Source organism: Penicillium citrinum (assembly GCF_028827155.1).
Source record: "Penicillium citrinum strain IBT 23319 chromosome Unknown utg000006l:1.0-3011923.0:1.0-3012962.0, whole genome shotgun sequence".
In the NCBI taxonomy this organism is placed as follows: Eukaryota; Fungi; Ascomycota; class Eurotiomycetes; order Eurotiales; family Aspergillaceae; genus Penicillium; species Penicillium citrinum.
In genome coordinates this window covers 1,493,397-1,514,751 of record NW_026622691.1, presented here as the reverse complement: position 1 = coordinate 1,514,751, position 21,355 = coordinate 1,493,397, and the positions used below count along the sequence as shown (strand labels likewise).

Below are 21,355 nucleotides of genomic sequence, written 5' to 3'. Positions count from 1 at the left end.
ATTTGTTGGTGTGAATCTGTTCAGTATCGGGTGACGGTGAACCACTTCGATTGGGGTAATTAGTGACGTTGCGGTCGGATGGGGGTGGATCGCCGGGAGCTCTGGCGCATTTAGACGTGTATTTGGGGGATCATCGCTTGGATTTATTTTTTTGGGGGGAATGAACAATGTTCTTGGTTGAAATAGAGTACGATGAGAGATAGGTGAAGAAAGAAAGAATGAAACAGAAACAGAGTCAAGAAAGAGGTACTACAAAGCCAGTTTTAACCAGAAATTGGGTCGAGTCATCCTTTCCAATTGGAAATGGCAGTTTTGACTCATCATTCACTTGCGGTCTCCGCCATCAGCTGGTGCCATCTACTCAGCCACGGGTGACTCGATCATGCCAGCAATTATTGGAAACCGATAGAAAGAAGAAACGCAACTATGACACATATACAGTGGGGGTGTTGCGGCTGTGTGTACATATGTAGTTGGTCTGGAGAATATCCATTATCCAACCTTGCGGCTCTGCTGAGGGGCACATTACGGGAATTCCACAGCGGATCATCAAAATTGAAATTAAGAAAAAAAAAAAGGCAAAAAGCAAGAAGTAGCTAGGGAACCAAGAAGTTCCCCCCCCCAATAGGCGCGTATCTATACGACTGGATTGTATGCAGATGGTATCTTATTTATTTTGTTTCCTCCCAACGGTCTCGCCAGACGCCGATTCCTCTATCAATTCGTAATTCGAGACTGTTTAAGCCTGGGGGGAGATCAAAACCACGGAGTCGCCTATGGATCATATTAGTTTCAGAGCCAAGAAAAATATCAACCGTGTCTATGTGTGACTCACCGCGAACGAACAGCATCTCTTCTTGCTTTTTGATTGTCTGTTAACCAAGTCCCCCACGGACCTATGGTTAGCGTTTCCAGTTGCTCCGCATCTCAAATGGATGGTGGAAATGCCTACCCGTGTGGTTTCCTCTTCGTTCTCATCTTCCTCTACCACGTAGATTGTCTCTTCCACATCACCCAGAACCAGATTGCAATGACTGTCATATGCCTATAGGGAACCAATTGTGGTCAGTTGTCACGTTGTCATGTTACGCGGTCGCGTGGTAGAGAGAAAGGACTCACATGAAGGCGGCCTTTAAGTTCGCGATCACCACGCAGCTTCACGAAGACGATCTCATCAAGCGAGAGACGCACAAGATCGAGAGGCTCTGAAACAGAGGCACCTGAATCCCCATTGTCGGCCATGGTGGAATTGTGAATAGTGAAGATTGGGGGGAGTCGAGGGGCACAGTAGAGCGGAACGGAGTTGGAGACAGATTCAGAGCTCTCTGCCAAGACTTGATTTCCTTTTTGGTGATAGCGTGGAAGTATGATGACTCAGCAGCTTGTTACCCCGGACTTTTTGAAGTGTCGACACCTCGACACCTCGACACCTGAAAGTGACAAAGTGGAGCCTAGAAGGTCCGAGACCCCAAAAGGCCATGCAACTAAAAAGAGTCACTCGACTGGGGGAGGAGGAGGAGGAGGTCACTGCTACTTTTCCCGTGTGACTCTCGCCCGCATTTGCCTGCATAAAACATGCATCATCCAAAGTACCTGCTACTCCCAGGGTCTGTCACCCTCCTCCTCTTCAGGCCGGGGTCGGGGCACGCCCCCCCTCATTTCCCTTCTTTCCTCCTGCTAGTCTTTTCTCTCTTCTTTGTCCTTCATCTTTCTCCTTTAATGCTTTTGTCTATTCAATGTCCTCATGATAAGAATTGTTTCTGTCAGTGAGAGGTTGTCCTCTGTTTGGGCCAGCCGCCCGCAGTGGAGCTCTCTAGAGTCAGCTATAGTATCTCCTTATGTCTCCCAAAGGCCTCGTGTGCTCAAAGCCTTCCAGCGTCCGAGATGTATATCCTCTTGTGGCTCCTTCAAAGCTCAACATTGGGAAGACCCTCGCTTCGCAACACCATCAAATAACCCTCACCATGATGACAGTTACTCCACACCTGTTCTCATCACCCAACCATCCACCAATGGCTCACTGGCTGTTCCCCGAGAAGCCTATTACTTGGAAGAAGAAGCTGGACAGTCTCCTTTCCCTGATATACAGGAGGAACAGAAACATCGGACCAACTTCTATCGCACCATTGAAGATGGACAGCCAGACTTGTTGATGATAGCAATGACAGACCCACGGTCGGCGGGGCTAGTTGGATCACTACCCCAGACAACCTTCCTCGAGGCGCTCCACCGACTCTCCCCGGCCCATTTTGTGGAGCCTTACCGTGACCTCCACCACCCCTTACATTCATGGTCGACTCTTCTCGATGGCTTGAAGCGAGCAGAAGAGCACTTCGATGATTTTGTCGCCAATTTACTCACCATTGTCGAGTTTCGAACGGCTGTCCAGCCATTACATCTAGAAGAGTACACACACCTTTTAGACTGTGCTCGTTCAATGGGAAATGAACCTTTCGCAACCCAAATATGGAAGGCCATGGAGCGGAGAGGAATTGCCCCAAGCACAACATGTTACAATCACTACATGGAGGCGCTCGTATGGGACCATTGCTACACTGGAAAGGAAGCATATCGCTTGCGAATGCTTCCCCGCCATTACTACAAGCGCCGTAAAAGAACAGCCTGTGTAGGCTGGCGTGGCTATGGTACGGGGACGCCAAATAGTGTTCGGCATGCAGTTCTGGAAATATTTAACACGATGCTTCGTGAAGGACATTTGCCCGATGAGCGGACCTATATCAACCTCCTCATTGCTGGCGCGCGTGTCGGTCACACCAAGGGGATATCTCTCGTTCTCAAGACGATATGGAATATCGACATTCCCTCGATGAAGGCACAACAAGCGCCCGATAACTCTAAGTTACCGCAACTCACCTCTTACGACCCATGGTCTGCACTGCATCCGACAGAGAACCTCTTGTTTGCGGTCGCCCACGCACTAGGCACCAATAACGATATGTCGAGTGCGATCCGTGCAATCCAGCTTATCTCTTCGAAGTACAACATACCGATCTCGCAAAGAGTCTGGTTAGACCTGTTAGAGCGGTCGTACGTCTTGGGTAGAGCAAGGATAAAGGAGCAGGACACCCAGCATTCTAAGCTCGCAAATTCTCTGGGCCGAGTTTCCTTGGGCCTTGCCCAATCCGTATTCAATGCCTCAACATCTGGCCCTGACAACACCAGTCCAAGTATGCAGGCATACCGGTTTATGGTGAATATCAGCATACACAATGGCAATCTAGGAGAATGCAAAGATCTTCTTCGCGATGCGTATAAGTTATTACACCGGACTAGACTGCACCAGATCGAGGCTCGAAGAGTCGTGCTAAGATGCATGAAGCCCGCTCTGGAGGCTGCTTCGAAACAACGGGCAGAAGGTGTTCGTAATCCAGATCCGCAGTTGTTCCGTTCCCCGCAGCTTGCCAATGCTATTCATGCATACGACATCATTCGGCTGCAAGTTTACCAGCAATCTTACCTTCTTCGGCGTTGCTGCTGGTCGGTATTTACAACCCAGGAGTGGAGTGATACGTCGCACCAGGCCTGGCAATGGCAAGAAAGACCGAACTTCATAGAAGAGTGGAAAGACTTCTTACCCGAAACGAAGGACGTTCATTACGGGGCTGAGACGGGGCAGTTTACCATGCACGGTCGGACAACTCGCTGGGCGCGGCATTGGACTCCTGATCAATATCGGATTCCAGTGCGACGAATCGCCCACAAAGGCAAATTGTTTGTTCCGGTAGAACCGCGCCGTCTTACAGAGCAACGAATTTGGAACCATGTGCTCAAATCTCACAAATTCATCGACGGTCGTCAAAGCCCTCTCAACAAGCTTTTCCAGTTTGAAACTCCTCCGTCTGCGAAGTTACGAGCAGATGTACGAAGGCTCAATTCTACCTGGACCGAATACCCGGAGGAATCGGAATGGAATAGCCAGAAAAATCCAAATGCTGGTTTTTATGGACGTCTTGCAGCGTTGGACATGCTTAAACCTGAAAGGGGCATCTATTTTCTGGATGACAAGACCTGGATTTGAGCTTTTGACAAGTCAAATGGTTTTGTTCTCTTGTTCTTTTAGCGTCGATACCCTGTCTTCCTACTATCAAGATTAGATCTGTTCAGCATATGAATCAAGTGTAACATCAAGATCTACTCATTTCCTACTACCTAATCCCAACATATATCATCACCTTCAATCTGTACATTCCTTGGAAGAATACCTATGCTTAGGTATGTAATGCACTGGCAAAGGTCGACAAAGTCAGCAAGGCTCCAGAAAGCCCCAGACGCCGAGAGACAGCTACGCTGGCCAGACAACTTGGCATTGGTAAATAATTCACAATTCGAAGACTGGATCGAATTTGAAGATGCTATTCATTATTAATTTTGTGTTATTTAAAGGGTTTCCATCCAATCGACATTGTGTACATAGATCAATCTAAAAAACACAGAGGTGACCTGAGGCCAGGATCTTCGCATCAAGATATAATAATCACACAAGAATAGGATCCAAATATAAGGATCAAGTCCAGATTAAACCTTCTCGCGTTTCAAATCATTGACAGTCATATATCGACCAATGGTAATCCACCCCCAACGGAACCAAACCATCTGGCTCTTATGCCCATGTACCATAGCCGACTGCGCAGTCATCCACTCCTGGATCGAACTGACAAAAAGAAGACGCTTCGGTCCCGTCTCCGAACCAGTTCTCTTAGACCCAAATGCCGAAATCAAATTACTCCACGCACCCTGGAGCATTGTCACTGGAGCATCGAGCACACCAGCATATTTACGCAGAATCGAAAGCGAAGTAAGCGTGTAAAGTGTAACAGGAGAGGTAAATCCTTCTTTACCCTTCATCAAAATCTGAATGAAATTCTTCGCGCCATGATAAAGTGAGCGGTGATTCGGATGATTGCTAACACCGTCTCGATCGAAGGTGAGGAGGACATCAATTGTCGCAGTAGGTGCCTTTTTAGAATCCTTTTTCGCCGTACCATTAAGAGTTGCTGCGAGCTCGGGCGCGAATGCCGAGGCAAGGAGGGAAGATACGTCGGTTTCGGCCCAAACCTTCGACATGCTATCTTGAAATCGAGTCGGGTCATCGACGACAAAAACATCCGCTTCATCACGGACCCCGAGCGAAAGGGCTGATTTCTTAAGTTCTTCTTTGCGGATATTGCCGAGACCATCCGCATCGCCTATTGGGGTGATGTGTTAGCTTTACTTTTTTTTTCGAATGTAATCATCGATCGACTCGTAGGTGTAGTGCTTACCAGTGCTGAGGCACAGGATCTTCAGGTGGTTTCCTAGCTCTGGTCGGGTGAGGGCCAAGACTGTTGGCGCAAAGAACATGGCTTCGTCATCGGGGTGTGCGATCAGTAGGCAGATTCGCTTGTTTTGTAGACGTGGGAAGGACCGCATGAATGGTGAGGAGGTTGTGGATGAGAGCGTCCAGAAAAGGAAGACGGCGCCAATGGCCACTGCAAGTGCGGACCAATTGAATGAAGAGCTCATTTTGATGTGCGGTATGTCTGAGTAGTTGAGGAATCGGCTTGGTATGGGAGTATTTCGAAATAGATTCGTTGTCGATCGAATCTATATTCGCACGGTTGGGTTGAAACTGGCTACCACAATGATGTTCAGTCCGGCGATGGCAATTCGAAATCTTGAAAGGGCTGACTATAGGGAGTCGTTATCAAGAATTGTAGGTCGAGTGTTCAATAGTGGGGAATGCACGGCGAACATAGCTCTCCCTCGGTGGGCTCGGTTTGAAGAAAGCTTGACGGCGGGGTGGAGAGCTTCAGATGCGGAGATACCGGTTAGATCAGTTAGGGGTAAGTGGAAGATACGACAGCGAGTCCATGGCTTGTGGCTGAAGCAAAGCGACATATCAATACATCGAGAAACAAAAGAACACGGTGGCAGGAAGCTGATCCAGAAAAGGGGGAGAGAGCTTCGGCGAACATCACGCTGGCGATCCCCCGGAGTCGGAACTGGAACTGGTCACGTGTCAGGGGTTCATGCAGAAGGAAGATTGTTGATTTAAAGTAGCACACTAGTTATCGCCATGTTAAGATACCATGAGCCTCTGTTATCATTCTGGGGTTGAATGTAGTGGCTGAGAAGCTTCTGATAACGAGCGGGGCTCAGTGACATGCTTCTGATTTCATGATCTGCATGATCAGGGTTCAGTGGCGGTCCTATCAAAGTCGTGTTGACTAGGATTGTATCAACCACTCATTCTTGGATTACAAGAAATGATTCATATATCCGTAAGGAGTCACGAATTTCCCGTCAGCCAAAGACTGGGATAGACTTGTAATTCTCAGCTGAGACCTAGAAATTCTCGCCATTCGTTTCTTACATTGAACTGTCTTCTTTTACTGGCACTAGTACTTCGATGCCTACGTACTGTATGTACTATGTATTGCTTGATCATCCAGAAATCCCAGATGATGATGCTACTACCCATCAAACTAGCCCTGAGGCACTATATATGCTCTCATGCTATTCTGTCATGTCGTTGTTCCGAGTACAAGTGCTTCAGCCCTCCTCTTTGCTGTATTTCAATTCCTGGTTGTTTTCAAAGCCAAGTACTGTGATCATCCAGAGCTCATTGTAGTCAAAACACTCTCGGGCTGCTTGAATACCTGAAGGCCTGACCTTCGAAGTTTGCTGTAGTTAATTAGCGGTAACTGACTAACTCGTAATTTGAACATTTCAATATCTTCGTGATCATCACTGTCACCGAGAAAGTAGACTTAACTAATCCATTGCGTGTTTTAATCTTAATAGCGCTTTCTAAAACAACAAATGTATCGACATGACCCATCTCAGCTGCAAATTTCTCACATCCCGGTCTAGACTCACTGACTCCATTCGAACTCCATCAATTCCCGCACCGCCTCTGTAGTATAGAGTAGAGATCTTCCCGTTTTACGTCTAGTGTAACAAAAGCAAGAGAAAAACTGGATATCAAAAAACTTGAAACCTTAAAAGAAGAAAAATATCCTGGCGACTAGTCATCGGATCTCCACCAACGACCGGGTACTCTCCAAATCGGCCCGGTCTGCGACTCCAACGCCGTAGAGCCCTACGGTTTTCCGGCGGTAGAGAAGGACATGGCATCGCGGGACCCGCTGTATGGATTCCTTTGGAACTGTGTAAATGTATTGGTGAGTGGGTGGGTGGTGGCTACCCGCCCGCTCAGACAACAATGAGCCCTCATTGTTAGAACTAAATATATTCTATGAAATAATGTTTACATTCGGGGACACCCGTTGTCCCCCCACAGTGGACTGTAGGAATGAGCAAAAGAAAAACTAAAGAGAATAATAAAGAACAGTCAAAGAAAAGCACAAATCCACTCAATCATTCTCTCGATCATATATGTAAGGAAAACCCGGTCAACCACTGATGTAAAGTAGAAGCATCACGTTGCGCCGGGCCGAGTCGAATCTGTTTAGAGTGGAGAGGGCAGAAAATTTCTGCCCGCTTTGGCGGGGCGGGAGTTTTCCGTCGCAAAACTAAATGGTGCCATCGGCCATCGAGCAAGTTACGACATTAGTGAGGTTAGTTTATAAGAAGAAAAAGAACACATAACAGGGCAATTGTGAAAGCGATGAGACAGATGGCGTGTTGAATGAGTCGGTGTGTAGTAATAGTTTCATGTACTTGGTAAGTATATACTGCGTTTGCCATATATTCCGTAATGAGAAAGCGATGACCATGGCTAAAGTACGTACAAAGGACCTTGGGCAAAAAGAATATTATTCGTACAACCAACAAGGCTCTCAAATCCCATTCTGGCTTCGGGGATGAAGCCCGAGATCGTCCCGAAACAGGAAGCTCGCTGAAAGGCGCCGACCATCTTGATCGTCACGGCATGCCACGCCTTGTGATTGGTTGTGTCCTCCGATGGAGATTTGCGGTGATTCACACTACCCGACACCATCAGAGAGATGCCGTGCTCAGATGATGGGATGGGATGCGATCTCGCTGGGTCTGCACTGTTTTGTATTTTCTCTCCGATGGCCTCCTTGAACCGGCTACTCGACGCGGTGGGTGGGGAATCCACCTTTGAATGAAGATCGTCAAGTTGGCCTTGAAAGGCGTTTTGCCAAGGAGGGGGGCCACGCGGGTGACGCCGATATTCAAGGTGCATTTCAAGCTCTTCCTATGTACGGAGTACATATGGAGTAGAGTAGTAACGGATGTGCATCTTCTATGGAATTTCGCTTTGTGTACTCCATACTTCATATGGGTACGCGTACTAGTGACACCTTGGTAGTTGGAGATCATGGCGTGATTGAAACTTGGACTCAAGCTGCACACCGCATGAACATACAACATTCACAGCCATCGTGTCACCATAGGATGTGCCTAGAGAATACTATATACATATTGCCCCGTAGTATACGGAGTATGTACAATGTAGATATAGACGAATATGCTTTCCGAGGATAATGCTCGTCATTTCCACGTTCGACCCCCGGAGCATTTCTTTTCCTCTTTCCCGCCCTTCCCTTTCACTTTCTACAGGATCAGAACTCTTGTTTTTGCAAGGATATGTAGGAGCATGGACGCTGAATGATGCTGCAAGTCAGAAAGGTACCTGTTAGATGTTGGTCCATGCGCCGCGGACAAGATGTGGTGTCAAGGATGATCGAGGATACTGTTAGGTAATTAGTGTGGACAGGCGAATTGATGATTCGCCCAATGGAGCTGGGCCAAGGTTGCTTGACAGCTGCGGGCTAGAACATGGTGATCCGGATCGTAAAGCTTTTCAGATCTCTGAAAGTCTCATTTGTATTGCTTTTGACTCTGTTTTTCTTCCCTCCCTTCCATGCGCGTCCATATTCTCAACGTGTCCCTTCTACCATGTGAAAACTCCCATGCAAGCGAGAAATCTGCGCCCCGCAAATTGCGCCATGCGGGGGTGATAGATCGGAGTGACTAGCCTCGAAAAGGGCAATCGGCTGAACGAAGCCGCAAAAAGAAATAGAAAATTTTCTGCGGTGGGGCAGTCAGGGTCTGTTCTTTTTGTGTTCGCTTTTGCACGCGTTTTCTTTTCCCAATCCGGACAAGCGGGAGGACCGAAACGATCTGCCACTAGAAACAGTCGTGAATTGTATTGTAAAAGTTTGTATCAGAATTGTATCAATGGTTAGAATCAATTGTCAATTTGGTACACACTGTTGTTAGTTGCTTTTGTTTACTGCATTTCATGCTGGGGGATTATGGTGTTTGTTGTCTGCTCTGTACAAAAGTATTGCTGTCAAATCCACGTGATAGACCGGCTGACCAGCGATTCCTACGTGTTCGACTAAAAAAGCGGTACGCCTTCACACGCCCTAACGCCTCACAAACGCCTCTTCCCCGTCCTATTTTCAGTATGTTTGTCTCGGCTTCGCCCGCCGCGCAACCGCATCGGTTGTATAAGGTAGTACCCAGTTTCTCCGGATAGACTGAGTAACTTCGATGGGCTTCCATCATTGAATGGAAATCAAGGATGGGAGTAGATCATCAAGAATCGGCATCGAACCCGGGGTGAATGGGGAAGTATGGCTCAGGTGATCGGACATCCCTCCGTGGAGATAGATGGCTTGCTAATCATCCGGGGTTGCGATGCTGCCAGCGCTTTGCTTTTTTGGCTTGTCCTCTTTGCTTCATGCTCCTTGTTCCTTTCACGGAGACCGACTGGCCATACCCCGCCGCACCGAAGGGCACATGCACTGGGCCGATTTCTCAGACGATCCCAACCCCGAACAACCGGGACCGCTTAGCCGACTGTGAGTCATGGCGGCGCACGGTCGTTATAGGGTGCAACCCAGAGAGCAAAGGCCGGCGGGGGATAGCATCGCATCAGCTGCCCCTCCTTGGAATGCCTAGATGAGGGATAGATTATTCTGATCGCAATATGATGCCCACACCCTTTGGATGTGGGGTACCAAATAATGACAACTGCACCAGAGGTCTTGTCATCAGACGATCCCCGGGAAGAAAGTCGAGATCCTTCGATGTTGTAACTACTGTAACAACGGGGGGGAGTTAGTTCGGGACCGAGCCGAGATGCCGAAGGGTATTGACATTGAGGAAGTCGGTGATGATATGAAGTGAGACAAGGTGAGGTGCTAGATGGCGTGAGATGAACAGCAGTAATCCGAATGATGTGATGAGTACACATAGTACTGAATAGATCACTACACAGTCCTATAACATATACTATGTATAGTACACAGTGAGTATGGATGAGTGTAGATATTACGATACGCGTAACAAGGGCGTATTGAACGGTACTGGCCCACTCGATGACGATATTCTTTGCTCCACAACGCCTCTTTTTGTCTTTTTTTTTTTCTCTTTTTTTATAAAATTGTTAGAAAAACTGAATTTTTTTGTCCTTTTTTAGTTAATTTTTCTATTTTTTAGGTGGCCAGACCTCAAAGCAGCGAATGACACGCCGGTACCTGACCGACCGCATGGTCGAACAAGTGGGAACTAGAAAATTTAGATGAAATTTCTTGACCTTTTCCACGGATTCGGTGGATTTTAGACTCAGCGCACATGATCCTCTTCGGAATTCAAAAGCAGACTGTCCCGCCATGTCGTGACTCTTGGTTCTTCGTCATTGAAACACTATTTCTTTTTTCTCTAGATTATGTTGGCGGTTGCTTCTTTTGCTTCACAACTCTTTCAGCATCGGACCGCTTCCTAATCCAGTCATTATCTTGGGCTCATCATCATCATCATCATCATCTATCAGTCATACTGAACTTGAGAATATCAAAGACTTTATATTATTTAACTGTCACCCCCCTCTATTCCCGTCATCTACCATGCCGGGCCGACTGATTCCCAACTTTGTTCGGGGCTCTGGCTCCTTACACTCTTCGGTGTCTTCGACTCCAATTCACTCCAACGCCTCTTCAACTACCTCCGTCAATGAAATCATTACACACGCCACCGGCCCCAAAAAGCCTTTCTCCGGTCATGGCACTCCAGATCGTGCGCGTTCTCCTGAACGTCGCCTTTCTTTCTCGATGGACCACTTGATCCACCCTCACCGGGATCACAGCAAAGATAAAGACAAGCGCAAGAGCCTAGCCCGCGCTGGACGATCGAAGGAACGTATCACCCGGGAAGAACTGGCTGCTCCTCCAGTCAAACTCGACGTACTGGTCGAATCACCTCCATTAGTCTGCTACGGTAACCCTTCCAACTCAACCGGTGCCCTATTCTCAGGTCGTCTGCGTGTCAATGTCACCGAGTTGGCTGGTGAAGTCATCTTGAACCATTTCGATGTCCGCCTGGTGTCGAAAACCACCACCAAGAAGCCCGTTTCTAGCCATTGCCCCAACTGCCAGACCCGGACCGACGAGCTCACCCGCTGGAACTTCCTCACTGAGGCCCTTCATCTGAAGAGTGGCCAACACGACTTTCCCTTCAGCTATCTCTTCCCCGGACATCTCCCAGCCACGTGCAATGGCGCCCTTGGACAGGTAGAGTACTACCTGCTGGCACAGGCTCAGAGCATCGTCGGTGAAGAGTTCACCCTCAAGATGCCTCTAAACTTGCGCCGTGCTCTCCTCCCAGGCAATGACAAGTCCTCCATCCGCATTTTCCCTCCCACAAACTTGACTGGCCGCATTGTCCTTCCCTCCGTCGTCCATCCCATTGGCAACTTCCCCGTCGAAATGACATTGAGCGGTGTTGTTGACAAGGGTGACGAGACTCAGACCCGCTGGCGTCTACGCAAAATGATGTGGCGCATTGAAGAGCATCAGAAGATCGTCTCCACAGCCTGCCAAAAGCACTCTCACAAGATTGGTGGTGAAGGGAAAGGTGTCCTTCACCAAGAGACCCGCATCATTGGTCACAATGAAGAAAAGAGCGGCTGGAAGACGGATTTTGACACCGCCGGCGGTGAAATCTCCATGCAATTCGATGCCAGCATCAACCCCACCAACAACCCTGTTTGTGATATGGAGGCTCCAGGTGGTCTCGAGGTCAAGCACAACCTTGTCATTGAGCTGATCGTGGCCGAGGAGTTCTGTCCCAACCGCAACACCCGCCTAATCACTCCCACTGGCGCAGCCCGTGTGTTGCGTATGCAATTCAACCTAAATGTCACTGAGCGCAGTGGTCTTGGCATCAGTTGGGACGAGGAAATGCCTCCTGTCTATGAGGATGTTCCCGCCAGCCCACCTGGTTACACCAAGCCTGATGATACTCGTAGCGTTATGGAAGACTACACTGGCTCCCCATTGCCCCTCCCCGAATACGAAGATTTAGAGCGCATGGAATCTTTGCGCCTGGACAGTGACTCAACTCACTCTTCCAACCAATCCATCCCATCTATCCGTGGCCGCAGAGGCTTCACTGCCGACGATTTAATGACCGAACAAACTCCTCCACCCTCTGAACCCGCATCTCGGGCTGTGTCTCGCGCTCCGTCGGTCGATTCCTCTCGCGAATAAGCATCCGCTATTTAGCCGTTACTTCATTTCCTTCTTTCTGCGACACGACGTCATGATCTCAACGACAAAGAAGATTCCCCAAATACACTTTATTTCCTTGATTCAACCCATTTACGATCATACTCTTTCAAAAAGAGGAATGACTCATGAACTTCCCACATTCACATCGTTTTTTTTTCGATCCAGCGGCGTTGATTTTCCTCGATGGAAACAATGTGAAATTGCCTTTCCAGGCGAACAAAAAAGAAATAACTGCTTTTTCTGCATGCCATTCTAATTAGGACGAGCGACTTTCGTTCTATCCTCTCGCATTATACCCAAAACTTCTCTTCTGTCCATAATAATACTCTTTCTTCCCCTTCTCTCCAATGTTCACCAATTTCGCATTTTCCCTCACGTTATCTGTTATTAGACACCTTTCATTCTTATCTAATTGGGTTTATTACGCTTCAAAAATAATGATCAAACTCTCTATTCGCAATAGCTAATGCATTGACCTTAAAAACGTCCCCTTTGTCCTCTCTAGTACCTTCATTCGTAAATTCTCAATCCAGTAATTTAGTCCTGTTCCTGAACTTGAATAAAAGATCAGCCCCCCCATAATCGTACCCCTCAATCTGCCCCCAAGATCCAATTCCAAGACCCACTATCCAGATATCTAGGCGAATCCTGCTAGTCGCGCCCTATGCAGCTAGCTGATCGCGCCATGGCCTGATTGCGGTCCTCGCCGACTGATTCCCCGGGTCAACTTGACATATTGGGACTATAAATCACATGTCACTAGTAAGTACTTCCGGGGAGAGTGGGAGAGTCCATGCGTTCTAGAATTTAATAGCGGTCTGTCTTTGGTCTTCATTTGTTTTGTATTTACCTAACGGTGTGCTTTTGGTATAACGGAGCTTCGGCGATGTGTCCCGAGCTCAGATCATAAGATGTCTGCCAAGTAAAATGTAAACTTGGAAGTGCTAGCTGAACATAAGCTTGAAATCTGACTCGAAGTTTTGGTTGGGGTTTGGATATAAGGGCTGATTCCAAGCTAGGTTCTTTCGCCTGCACGGGAAAGAAAAGAGTATGAGATACTCAGTCCTGATCAATACCTTTTTAAGTTGTGATTGAATTTACTGCGGTTACGTTTTGGCTTTGAGAGACGATCGTTTAGATTAATGGCTGGAGAGAGGTGATAATTTTCCTCGAGATAGTGAGTTGAGTTCATTTCGACTTATACATTAACCAGTTCCACCAGACGATAAACAAGCGAACATTACTACCTAGTAGGTACTAGTAGAACTTGAAAAAAAAAAATCATATAATGAGAGCTTCCATTCGCTCATTTTAAAGAAAGGCTACAAGGAACAGAAATAGCCAACGCAATGAAGAGTAGAAGCAAATTGCTCTTGCCCAAAATATCTAGAGCTCCACCTCATCAATATCGTAAACCAAATGCTTCTGTTTGAAGCCGAGTCGTTCCAGCCCAATTGCCCAAGAAAGATTGAGGGCAACTCCAGCTATAGATTCCTTGAGCCATAGACCCCAGGGTCCAGATCTCTTTCGAGAATTACCATTCTGGGTCGCCATTTTGTAAATCTCATCCACTCTTGGGCGACGGATCTCTTCGTACCTCACCCGAACCTGGTCCAAGTTCCTGGAGTGGTCTTCCAGTAGACGTGAAAGAAGGAATATATCTTCCAGAGCCATTGAAACACCCTGGCCCGCATGCGGTGACATTGCATGTGCAGCGTCACCAACGAGAATGCACCGGCCCTTGGACCAGGTTCCTCCAGGGGGAAGGCGATGAATAGGGTAGAATTTGACTACCGAAGTCTTGCTGACAATCTCTCTTAAAGTTTCACCCCATTGACCTCGCGCGTTCTCCAGGATTTTAAGAAGAGGATCCTTGAATCCTTTTACCTCTTCTTTACTTTGCACCTCCCATCCATCCCGGTCCCCAGAGCCGGGGATTGAAACTTCTTTGGTGAAGAACCAGTACAAGTCATCAGTAGACTGTGTGCACCTAGTCACTGCGAACATGCCTTCTTCCGTCATAGTGGCCTCAAGTCCTGAGATCTGTGCCGTCGTTTCGGGGTTTAAACTCGAACCCGGGATAACAGATCCAATTCCTGAGAGACCAGAATATTCAGAAGTCTGTTCAGGATCGACCCAATATCGTCGAATAAATGAATGAATCCCATCACAACCAAGCAGTATATCCGCATTATCTGTTGAACCATCTTTAAATGTAACAGACACACCATCGGCTCCATCATCAATATGTGTAACCCGTTTATTGAAATGAATAGGGATCCCAGCTTCATTAATCGCTTCTAGTAGGACGTCCACGAGATCAGTACGCTTGATGCGTACGTATCCAAAGCCGATCTGATCACGCGCCCATCCAACTAAATCTTGCGAACCGATAGTATTGCCTTGTAGAGAATGGAGCGTGATATTGGAGCCGTTGTAACCTCGAGCAAGTATCTTGTCGTAAACACCGAGACGGTAAAGAAGACGCATGCCATTAGGCTGAATTCCAACCGCGCCACCTAGTGTTGTGGGCTCGGAGCGCAGCTCGTATAACGTGCATTTTATGTCTGTTTGCTGATGCAGACGCAACGCCGCTGCAAGACCGGCTGGGCCGGCCCCGATGATAATTGCCTAAAGCTTGTTAGATAGGAGAATGACGATTGAGGGTTCAGCATGTTAAAATGGTTACTTTTCGGTGTTGAGACATATTTTCAGTTATCTCTGAAATATCCTTTGGTGGAAAAGTGAGATCTCGGAAGGTGAGAATGGGGTTGATTTTATACTCTTCACAGTTCTGGACAGGTCCGCGGAGGCTAGCCTAATAAGGAAATCTGGACCGCGGACCGGCGACCTTGATGATACTGCTATACATAGCTCTTAGTTAATATCAACGATTGGCCCGAAGCGTTTGAACTGAGAGATGATGATAGGTGGCCGTGATGAACGTTAATTGTCTGGCGGATTTGAATGAAAAGGAAATCGCACGATTACCTCATTTGGAAATGGGTCTTCAGGCGACAGTTGGAGTGGCTTATTTCGCTTCCATCATTTTCGGCGCAGGTTTGCATACAACCAAATATCGGATTTCGTTCTGTTACATTTAAGTTTTTCTTCCGGTGTTTTCTTGCATAATATTTAATTGATCGTAGCCAGTGAGAATGAAAAGCCGCTGACAGCTGGTACAAATTGTCCCGTATATTGGGACTATGCTGACGAACTAATGATTCCAAAAGGTCTTCAGCATTCGCAACGAAGAAATTTGAATGAGAAACGGGCTTCTTCAGCCTGTCGAGTAATTTTTCAGTTATCGCTTCAAACCTTCTCTTGCCAGTGGGACAGGATGGCCATGTCGACTCCAAGCACTTGGAGAAGAGCGGCCTCAGTCGGTGGGAGGTAAGGTAAAACGACAAAAGGATAATTTCAGTTCATACAGCGCCACTGTAGAACTCAGAGCTAAGATGAGCTCGCTATTTCAGGGCCTCGCCATGTAGTAAATAGCTTGCATAACCACGAATCAGCTGCCAGGGTATGACAAACCCTGGATCGAAATGGCCAATTGAGAGCAAGAAAGACCATATGTAGTCTTTGGCATGTCTAGCTATCGTACTCACAAAAAAATTAACAGATGAAGTCGTCGTTTATCTACACTCTGAACGAAGGTAAGTGGCCAAACGACCAACAGAATGTCAAATTGTAGTAACGAAGAATCTCCATACTAAGAACGACGACCGACAATCGAAGGGAACAATAAAAAGAAAATATCGCAATGAGGATCTCCATGTCAACCAGATCTACCCTAAAGAAAGGTTCGTCAGCCCTTGCACGGCGATCGAGAAAAGTGGACCCTCAATGCATAGTACGTGAGGATCGCATCGGACTAGTGGAATTGGTCACTCAAAAAAGTAATGACAGTCCCTTGGGAAAAGCTGTCATGCAAATCAAGTTTCTTGTTCAGGTGGTTGGTATACAGTGTTGTTCCATGATCTTGCATGGTGCATAATACATAATCGGCACAGAAGAAGCACTGATTTCAAAATTTCCAGCCAGCCAGGGCTCCATCAGCCTCCCAACAATCGTAAGACAAAATGTATACCTGAATACCCCGGACTATTTCGTATTACTTTGCTTTCCAAACCATCACCAATAATTCGAAAAGTAAATCTTAATCGGAGATTTTATAGGAGGTAACTTCAATCATTAATTGTACCTTGGTTATAACTCGATACCGATCAAGTAGGGTAAAGAAATACTATTTCCAAGGTTGTTTTGAATACAACATTCCTACTCAGGCATGATGTAACTTATGAGTTTATCCCTACATAGAGAAAGTGGTGGACTTGTGTAACACTAGCACCCTCTTTTACAGGTAGTACCTGAACGTGCATATCAATAGTTTATGCATTGCAGAATGGTCATCACGAGCTCTTTGAACGAGGAAACCACAAAAAGTAAACAAAAAGAATTCTATAAATTGATCGGGGACTCCTGAGTTAAATCTTCAAATAAGCACCTTTGCCAATCACTCAAAGCATTTTTCTCTCCCACACATTCGATTGTTAATCAATCAATAATTCTCATTAAAATGAAAACTTTCTTCGCCCTCGGTGCCCTCGCAGCCCTTTGCCAGTCAGCCCTCAGTCTGAACGAGGGAACATACACTATTGGATCCGAGCTATCCCAAGGCTATGAGATCCTGGGTGAAACCGAAGGACAAGGTCCACTGAGCTTTTCTCCCAAGAAGAATCATCCTGGCCAGACTTGGTTCTTCACGCCCACCGGTAACAGCAAGCGTGACTTCTTGATTCACAACACTCTCGGCGGATATATCAACTGTAGTGACCAGGAAGGCGCTCAATGTTTCGCCGGGGAAGAGGAAGAGGTTTACACCGTTGAGCTTGCCGATGAAGGCAAGAACAGCTATGAGCTTGTTGCAAAGAAATCCGGTTACTTCTTGCGAACCGACGGTGACAACCTGAGAGTTGCTGCTTTCGACCAGTCCCCCAATGAACGTTTTATCTTGATTTCCACTCAATAGTAAGTCACACGGGCCCTCTCGGAGATAGCAGGGGCTGATATATGATGGTAAGGGCCTACTCGAGTCCATCTGAGTCGCGGTCAAGATCCTTCTACTCGATGACCAACAGCGGCAGCATCACGAAGCTTCGAATTTGAAATTCAATACCTGCAGCCAATACATACACCTAAATAGTTGTACTTGACAGAAATGGATATGGTTATGAAGGCATTGTTCCCCAATATCAATTCAGCAATTTATCCACGTCAATTGTAGATTCTACCTCGATAGTTGAGAATAAATAATAGGCGTTGACTTCCTGAATGAGATGAAATGCCTGAGATATTTATGTGTAGTGCTCTTTTCTAAGCGACATTGGCAAGTTCTTCCTAGTATCGACTGTTGTGGGAGGTTCCAATAGTCTCCTGAAGTCGGATTATTAATATCATTAGTAGTTCCCGGTCCCGGAGAGCTCAATCCTAAAAGAGGACAATCATACACAATATCCTCCAGTTCATAAAGGTTCTGCTAATAATCCGTACATTTCATTACCTAAGTTTGAGATTAACTTCAAGTTGATCGTGGTAGATACCAGTATGGCCATTGTAATCTTCACGGTCTAAACTTGAGATCTTGAAGATCTCCTACACCGGTCTCCTGATGTACTACATCGACTAGGTACTAGGTAGTGCCTAAGAAGACTTAGTCTTCTCTTCCATAAGAAGGTTCTTAAGGTATTACTCCCAAGGTTCGAGGTCGATCATATTGAATGGATTCAAGATGATCGAGCAATATCAACCTTGGTAGGTAGAACAACTTGGAAGTTGTTCTACCTACAAACATCTAAATAATATCTGCTCACTTGAGCACATACTTTTGAAAAATGCCTATTTTTCAAACTAATATATATATACCTGCTGTGTGCATGTTCGTTTGAAATAAATCCTTACCCTGCCAGTGACCTTGGTCGAGCATTGATATGCTAGAATCAAGATTAATACGCCAGTGCTAATATATTTCCAACGTAAAAGTATAGCATATATATTTCGACGTTCCTTTCCGCCAAGGTTGCAGATACGGAGATCACTCACCGGGCTAACTGTGGCTGGTACTTAAGCCCTGCGCAATTATTTACGGCCGGGCAATGAAAAGCTCATAAATAATGAAACCTGTGGTCTCACCATTCTCACCAGTTTGTCAAGGCAACCAGGATGCTACCTGCATCAAACAAACGAAGGATTTTTATAGGACAATGAGATTTGATTTTCGCAGGGTATGGAGTAGTCTCCACGTTAATTGGCGCATCAGTGGGGGTCCTAGCGCAGTATTCATGGACTACATACTACAAACACCACAGCCACACCAGTCAAGATCAGGATCAATCTATACAGTATTAATTTCCCAGGGCCTTGTGGTGAAACAATTCGGTCATCCTCAAAAACAGAAATTATAAATTATAGATTGACACCAACCTTCGTGAAAAGGTCCGATCCTTTTATCTCCGGGAAATTTGAGGGGCCAATCATGGATAGACCCCCCACATCTGTGGAGTCTGGAGATTTGGAATTCCATACAGAGTTTGCTGCATGATTCTGGTTGTATGTATGGTTGCATGGGTTGCCTTAATGCAAGTGCACTGGGAATTTCCCACGGGCCATTCCAAATCATACTTGTTTTTATGGGGGTCTACCACTGGGGACGGCCCCTGAATTCATGACAATACTTGTTCCCCTCTCTCTTTTCTCATCATCGCGGGCACGGAAACAGACAAAGAAGATGAAAGACAAATTGTTGAATTCTAATTTGAGTCAAATTGGCAATAAGATCGAAAATGAACATAAAACGCCGAACGTGGTGGTATCAAGGTAAATCAAAATCCGAACATCACACAAATTTAAAGCACCGACACCGACACCGACACCGACACCCTAGATCCCATACATAGATGGTCTGACTGAAACAGAATCGCAAATGAACGACCATAACAAATCAAAAGAGACTTCATGAATCGAAAATTGGCCCAAACGCCGGGACCCCGCGCGCCTCAAGCTCATAGACGATTCGGCGAGTCAGCATAGGGTTACTGATCACGCACACCGCTTCAGCGTTGAACTGTTGGACTTGACGCTGCACGATTGGTACCATATCAACGCGTCCACATTCGTTTGTGTCCATGACGATCGGACTAGGATCCAGATGGTGCACAAGGTCTAGTACCCCTTGACCGTATGTCCTCAAGGGCGCCCGAGTCTGCCAGACAACCCGAAGAGCCGGTCGATTCTCGTCCCCCAAAGAAAGAGAGACAGGGACCAATGCCAGAACCCGTCGTTACGACTATGATTCGCCGGAAGACACGCATGGCATATGCGAATCCGGTGATGCGCACCCCGCGCTTCCAGAGGTAGGTTGGTGGCTTCTGAATGCAATCAGTTGTCCAGTCGCCTGCTTTGGATATGAGACAAGAAAAGCCCGGAGCTTCTGCCTTGTCTGTTGGGGCAGGATCGGGAAACGTCGCAAAGCCATGCCAGTCACGTAATGGGCTCTTGGACAGCGAAATGCCCTTCCCAAACGAGGTGGGTCGATAGTTGAAGTGCAGCCTCACAGCGTGGGTGGAAAGCACCTCGGCCCGCACCGGCACCTTACGCAGCAGCAACCATGGATGCACGATGGCGACCACCGTGACCATCAGGAACCAAAATGCGGGCAAGGTCACCAGAAAATGGCCCAATGAGAGTCCCTCGGCTCGGGTAATCTCATGAGAAAAAACGATCAGCAGCGCAACGAACAATGCAACTACTATCCACCCCAAGAAACGGTGGGTGAGTTCAAAATAATCATGTCGCTTCGACCGAAACGTGGGGTGTGCCACGACAGGGATTGCCACCAACAGCACGAGGATGATGTAAGCCAGCGTGATTGGGGCGGCTGAAAAGCTGACAGTTGCTGCGCCAGCTGCATTGGTTGCTGATGATCCCCAGTATTGCTGTGACATTAGGCCAATGAAGCCAATGTACCAAACCAAGGATGCAATCCCGCAGCCGCTATGCACGCCACCATAGTGGTAGGCTTTGGCCGCCCACCGGCGCAAGACCAACGGTGCAGACCGAGGAATGCAACACACCACGAAAAATATAGCATTAATGACCAGTGGCTGGCGTGCGAGTCCGCAAGCAAGCAGATTAGCGGCCGTTGCATTGACTAGAGCAATAAGCTTGCGGTCCGAGACCATGACCCAAGCAAAGACTCCGATATTGGCGAGAAAAACTAATGTGAAGAGGCGGCGGTATAGAGTCAGGACTGCATATCGCAAGCTGGCAAACCGTTTTGGCTTGCTCTGTACAGTCTGCGCCTCGAGGTCTATTGACTCAACGTCGCTGCGTTGGTTGGGACTTGAGATATCGAAGGAGCTCATCGAGTGGTCTCGCTCGTGATACTTCTTCTCATCAAAGATGCCATCCGTGAGGGTTTCTTCGCTACTGACAGGCGATTCAAAGACGAGTGCCTTTGCCATAGGCGAAGGCATTTGAAGTGGGGGTTTTCTCCGAGTCCGACATGACTGGGAAAGCCTGGTATTGTTCGGGTTCAAAAGGTGACTAGAAAAGGGAGAAGCAAGAGAAGAAGTTGCTAATTTGACTGAGAAAGTCCCAGCTTGGAGCAGCTCCAAGTTTCTTGAGAGGGAAGATTCGACCGAGATGTAATTACCTTGGTAATTCACTCTTTCCTTGAGAGAATTGGAAACTCCGCAGGATTGTCGAAATCTGATATGCAAATGGCAAACTGCAGAGGAAGCTGAATTGACGACACTCCTCTTTCCTTTCTCCAATTATTGACT

General features: G+C 47.1%; 7 protein-coding genes across 7 annotated transcripts; 3 read left to right on the top strand and 4 right to left on the bottom strand.

The window, feature by feature from the left end:
• Positions 1 to 739: 739 nt before the first annotated feature.
• On the bottom strand, positions 740 to 1,242 carry N7469_007100 (U4/U6-U5 snRNP complex subunit LSM3; the record flags this gene model as incomplete). Its single annotated transcript, XM_056646018.1, has 4 exons — positions 740 to 774; positions 836 to 872; positions 953 to 1,045; positions 1,120 to 1,242. The coding sequence occupies 4 exons, from the start codon at positions 1,240 to 1,242 to the stop codon at positions 740 to 742; spliced, it is 288 nt and encodes a 95-aa protein (XP_056499459.1).
• Positions 1,243 to 2,161: 919 nt separating this feature from the next.
• N7469_007099 (uncharacterized protein) lies at positions 2,162 to 4,039 on the top strand (the record flags this gene model as incomplete). The annotated part of the gene is made up of 1 exon (XM_056646017.1): positions 2,162 to 4,039. The coding sequence occupies one exon, from the start codon at positions 2,162 to 2,164 to the stop codon at positions 4,037 to 4,039; it is 1,878 nt and encodes a 625-aa protein (XP_056499458.1).
• A 497-nt stretch (positions 4,040 to 4,536) lies between these two features.
• N7469_007098 (PIG-L family deacetylase) lies at positions 4,537 to 5,523 on the bottom strand (the record flags this gene model as incomplete). Its single annotated transcript, XM_056646016.1, has 2 exons — positions 4,537 to 5,207; positions 5,283 to 5,523. The coding sequence occupies 2 exons, from the start codon at positions 5,521 to 5,523 to the stop codon at positions 4,537 to 4,539; spliced, it is 912 nt and encodes a 303-aa protein (XP_056499457.1).
• Positions 5,524 to 10,847: 5,324 nt separating this feature from the next.
• Positions 10,848 to 12,488, top strand: N7469_007097 (alpha-arrestin; the record flags this gene model as incomplete). The annotated part of the gene is made up of 1 exon (XM_056646015.1): positions 10,848 to 12,488. The coding sequence occupies one exon, from the start codon at positions 10,848 to 10,850 to the stop codon at positions 12,486 to 12,488; it is 1,641 nt and encodes a 546-aa protein (XP_056499456.1).
• Positions 12,489 to 13,895: 1,407 nt separating this feature from the next.
• N7469_007096 (FAD-dependent oxidoreductase) lies at positions 13,896 to 15,216 on the bottom strand (the record flags this gene model as incomplete). Its single annotated transcript, XM_056646014.1, has 2 exons — positions 13,896 to 15,140; positions 15,199 to 15,216. 2 exons carry the CDS (start codon positions 15,214 to 15,216, stop codon positions 13,896 to 13,898), a joined length of 1,263 nt encoding a protein of 420 aa, XP_056499455.1.
• A 1,875-nt stretch (positions 15,217 to 17,091) lies between these two features.
• On the top strand, positions 17,092 to 17,544 carry N7469_007095 (uncharacterized protein; the record flags this gene model as incomplete). Its single annotated transcript, XM_056646013.1, has 1 exon — positions 17,092 to 17,544. The coding sequence occupies one exon, from the start codon at positions 17,092 to 17,094 to the stop codon at positions 17,542 to 17,544; it is 453 nt and encodes a 150-aa protein (XP_056499454.1).
• Positions 17,545 to 19,708: 2,164 nt separating this feature from the next.
• On the bottom strand, positions 19,709 to 21,046 carry N7469_007094 (integral membrane protein TmpA; the record flags this gene model as incomplete). The annotated part of the gene is made up of 1 exon (XM_056646012.1): positions 19,709 to 21,046. One exon carries the CDS (start codon positions 21,044 to 21,046, stop codon positions 19,709 to 19,711), a length of 1,338 nt encoding a protein of 445 aa, XP_056499453.1.
• Positions 21,047 to 21,355: the final 309 nt, after the last annotated feature.